Consider the following 3,524-nt stretch of genomic DNA (forward strand, 5'->3'; position numbering starts at 1 on the left):
GCAGTGCAACTTATCTGTCTTTTTATTAGCTTCCTTCTTCAGATGCAAGTTTTATTTTCCAGCAGTTTATCTCTCTTTACAACCTCTAAGTCAAACCAGAGTTCCTTTAACATTCTTGGTCTATTGTTAGCTTATTGTTTAGGCACATTCCCCTAAAACATCGTGATAGAGAGCAGCATCTGCACATTGTGGACCTTAAATTCTCCCCACTCTTAAACCGGACATGTCACATTTATCAAATTGATGTGACTTTCAAGACAAACGTACATCTCAAAACATGTGCTAACATGCTTATTTAATAGCAGCACACACTGACATGGTTCCTATCAATGTTATACACCGTGTTTAACACACAAGGTCACTACTTAACTTTGTTGAAAGAGCCACATCCTTTTAGAGCGCGTATGGAGATGGATTCAGTCGTCTCTACAGTGTGAGAGGACGTTGTTTATAAGACCAGGATTTCTAAAGTCTCTCCCTCTAGATTAACTCCTGCTGATGTTGACCACTTTTCATCTCTTGCTCTTTCTTTTAGTTTTTAGGATTCATGTGTCTGATCACCCAGCTGAAATATGTAGTTATTTTAAGCCAAAGAGAGCACATTTAATCACTTTAGACCTAAGCTCTGTGAGTCTATTTATAATACAATGCAACGGACTCCAAGGTATAAGATCGAGGTGTCTTTCTCTTACACTAATACTTTATGGGAGGTCCTTTCATGAGTTTAAATTCTTGCTGGTAGATGGTTATAAGTAGACAGCAACAGCATTTTTGGAAACACTCCTAACACTCCTGTGCTTTTAGCCTCCAAATAAATGAGTCTGGAATATTACTAAAGTTGATATTTTCACGGTAACAACAACACAAATGATGCAGAAGTAATTTCATTGCAATAATGACTTGTAAAACTGCCAATTGAGAAAAGTTACTAATAACATCATAGGAAATCAACTCAGTAAGCACAACACAACTTTGACTTGTATGCAGAGGATATATTACTATTCCCAAACCTTCCCATTATTGTTTCTCAGTGAAAACAGAAGCCTCCTCCTCACAGAACGTATCAGAAAGTGTTTTTTTTTGCACCCATACTTCTCCATACCTACATGCATCCTTTCTTCTGAGCTTACATCTTTGTTACTTTGAGGTCAGTCAAAGCACTTTGATGGACTTCTCATCCTTGTTGGCTTAAAAATGAAGCATTTTGTTGTTGTGCACAAGACTAATATATTGTGTTGTCTTGTCTTCCCGTCTCCTGCCACTCAGAACCCACTCCTGTCCTTTATTCATCCTTTCAAATCAATGGAGAGCCTTCTTAGCAACATCAGCTCCACCTCCACCGCTGAGCCCCTCCTGCCCTTCTCGACCCCTGACCCAACTAACTGCAGCGCCTGGGACCAGCGGTGGGGAGCATCTTACCTGCATAGGTTAGCCCACCTGGATGTGCAGCTGTACCAAGACTTCTACGCGGTGTGGGTTTCTCTCATGGTAAGAAAGGATACCAGTGAGTAGGAGAAGGGATCATGTTCCTAACCCACATTAGCTGGGATTTAACCCTTGTATGGTGTTTATATTTTTACTATTCAGCCAGTGTTCTTGGACCTGCTGTATTTATGGGTTTTGAAATCAACACAATCACACAATTTCAAAATATATGTATGTTAAGTAGATAAAAATAGACTTTATATTGGTTTGAAGTATACCCACCTTGCTTAAACAGAGTGTATTCAGAGTTTTCCATTCCTCCATGCTGCAGGTGTGTAACTGTCTGATGCTGGTGGTCGGCGTGGTCCTCAACAGTCTGGCTCTCTATGTCTTCTGCGGGGCCTCCATCCAATCAGCCTCTGTGGTTTACACCATAAACCTGGCTGTGGCTGATCTGCTGGTGGCCCTGTCGCTGCCCGCCCGCATCGCTCTGTACCACAGTGGCGGGAGCTGTGTGGCCTGCTCCTACGTTCACACCTTCAGCTACTTTGTCAACATGTACTGCAGTATACTGTTTCTGACCAGGTGAGTTGGCCACTCCTTCATTCCAACTTTTACGGTAAAAAAACAAAACCATCAGCATGACTATCTTTTCTCTGAGACTGGCCTTCCACCCCTCAGTATCTGCATAGATCGATACCTCGCCGTCGTCCATGCGTCCAGTACTTTCCCTCGATGCAGGAGCCCAGGAACCGCCAGGTGCATCAGCGCCACAGTTTGGTTCATCGCAGTCGTGGTCACCTACTCTTTCCAGGTGAGGACACATGTACTACAAACACAACACCACAGATAAATACACAGATAGATCTTCCCACTGGATTAAACATATAAAGGAAAAACAAATCGTCTCCTTAACAGAGTCATCCTCAAAGGAACAGAGGAGAAAGAGCGCTTTTCGACCTGTTGTGTTTTGATCTCTCTCCCGCTCTTGACAGACCACAGTGCTGAAGTTCAGCTCCTCCTGTGTGCTCCTCCCTGCCCTCTTCTACCTCACCATCCTGGAGTTCCTGCTACCCCTGTTGGCCGTGGTGGGCTTCACCCTGCGGGTCGCCTGTTTTCTCTCCTCCAGCCACGGCCTGATGCCCCAGCAGAGCAGGAGGAGGAGGGCACGTGCTGTCAGACTGCTGGCCACCGTCCTGGTGGTCTTCACCATCTGCTTCACACCGTTCCACGTCCGGCAGGTGCTGGTTTACTTCCAGGTCAGGGTCAGGAGGGAGGGGCTAGGCCCGGGTGTGGGGCACATACTGGCCTATCACATCACAGTGACCCTGAGCAGCCTGAACAGCTGCCTGGATCCAGTGGTTTACTGCTTTGTGACGGACAGCTTCAAGAAAGTGTGGAGGACAAGAAAGGGCGCAAGGGAGGGGGACTGGGAGGCGGGGCACACAAGTGGGAGAGAAGAGGAGAGGAATTCGGTGAAAATAAGTCCGGGTACGGCACTGGCGATAGCTCACAGCGTGGCCACGCTCACTCTCACAAGCTCTCCCCTCTCTGCTGTCAGCATGGAACGTTCCACTTAAAGACATGTGACCCCCCCTCAAGACCTGCGAGTGTAACAGTCCAGAGACAAAGACTCACCGCGAGTGATGGATAAACAGATACAGAGAGAGAGGAGCTCGTATTGTTTGAGATCACATGCTTTATGAAACTGGGAAAAAAGTAACCTTGAGAGACAGGATTCAAAAATATCGAAAGGTCTAGGATTACAGTTTAGTCTGCCAACTCATGTGGAGTTATTATGAAACTAGAATATACAATGCTAAGATTTGAGCTACACCTGTGACATCAAATGCAATCTTAGACATTTCAGTACAATAACAAAAAATTTCCATTGCTACGTCATGTGATTTCATTAGATTGTACAGGTTGTGTTGACTGCCAAAGTACAGTAGCTCATACATTTTTGTATGTTTGAAGTAAAACTTATACAAGAATTATAAATATTTAGGACGTAGGACTGTAATTAAAGCCACGCCATGTAACCATAAAACTATCCTTCCATGTTTTTCTGCCTATATTTCACGTACCAAAATGCAAAA

The 3,524-nt window shown here is 44.6% G+C and overlaps 1 protein-coding gene across 1 annotated transcript; it reads left to right on the top strand.

The window, feature by feature from the left end:
* The first annotated feature begins 1,302 nt into the window (after positions 1-1,302).
* LOC137785012 (G-protein coupled receptor 20) lies at positions 1,303-3,005 on the top strand. The gene is made up of 4 exons (XM_068576026.1): positions 1,303-1,488; positions 1,757-2,010; positions 2,107-2,239; positions 2,421-3,005. The coding sequence occupies exons 1-4, from the start codon at positions 1,303-1,305 to the stop codon at positions 3,003-3,005; spliced, it is 1,158 nt and encodes a 385-aa protein (XP_068432127.1).
* Positions 3,006-3,524: the final 519 nt, after the last annotated feature.

The sequence above is a fragment of the Clinocottus analis genome, unplaced genomic scaffold (genome assembly GCF_023055335.1).
Source record: "Clinocottus analis isolate CAN_PGR_092001 unplaced genomic scaffold, fCliAna1.0.p SCAF_14, whole genome shotgun sequence".
Classification (NCBI taxonomy): Eukaryota; Metazoa; Chordata; class Actinopteri; order Perciformes; family Cottidae; genus Clinocottus; species Clinocottus analis.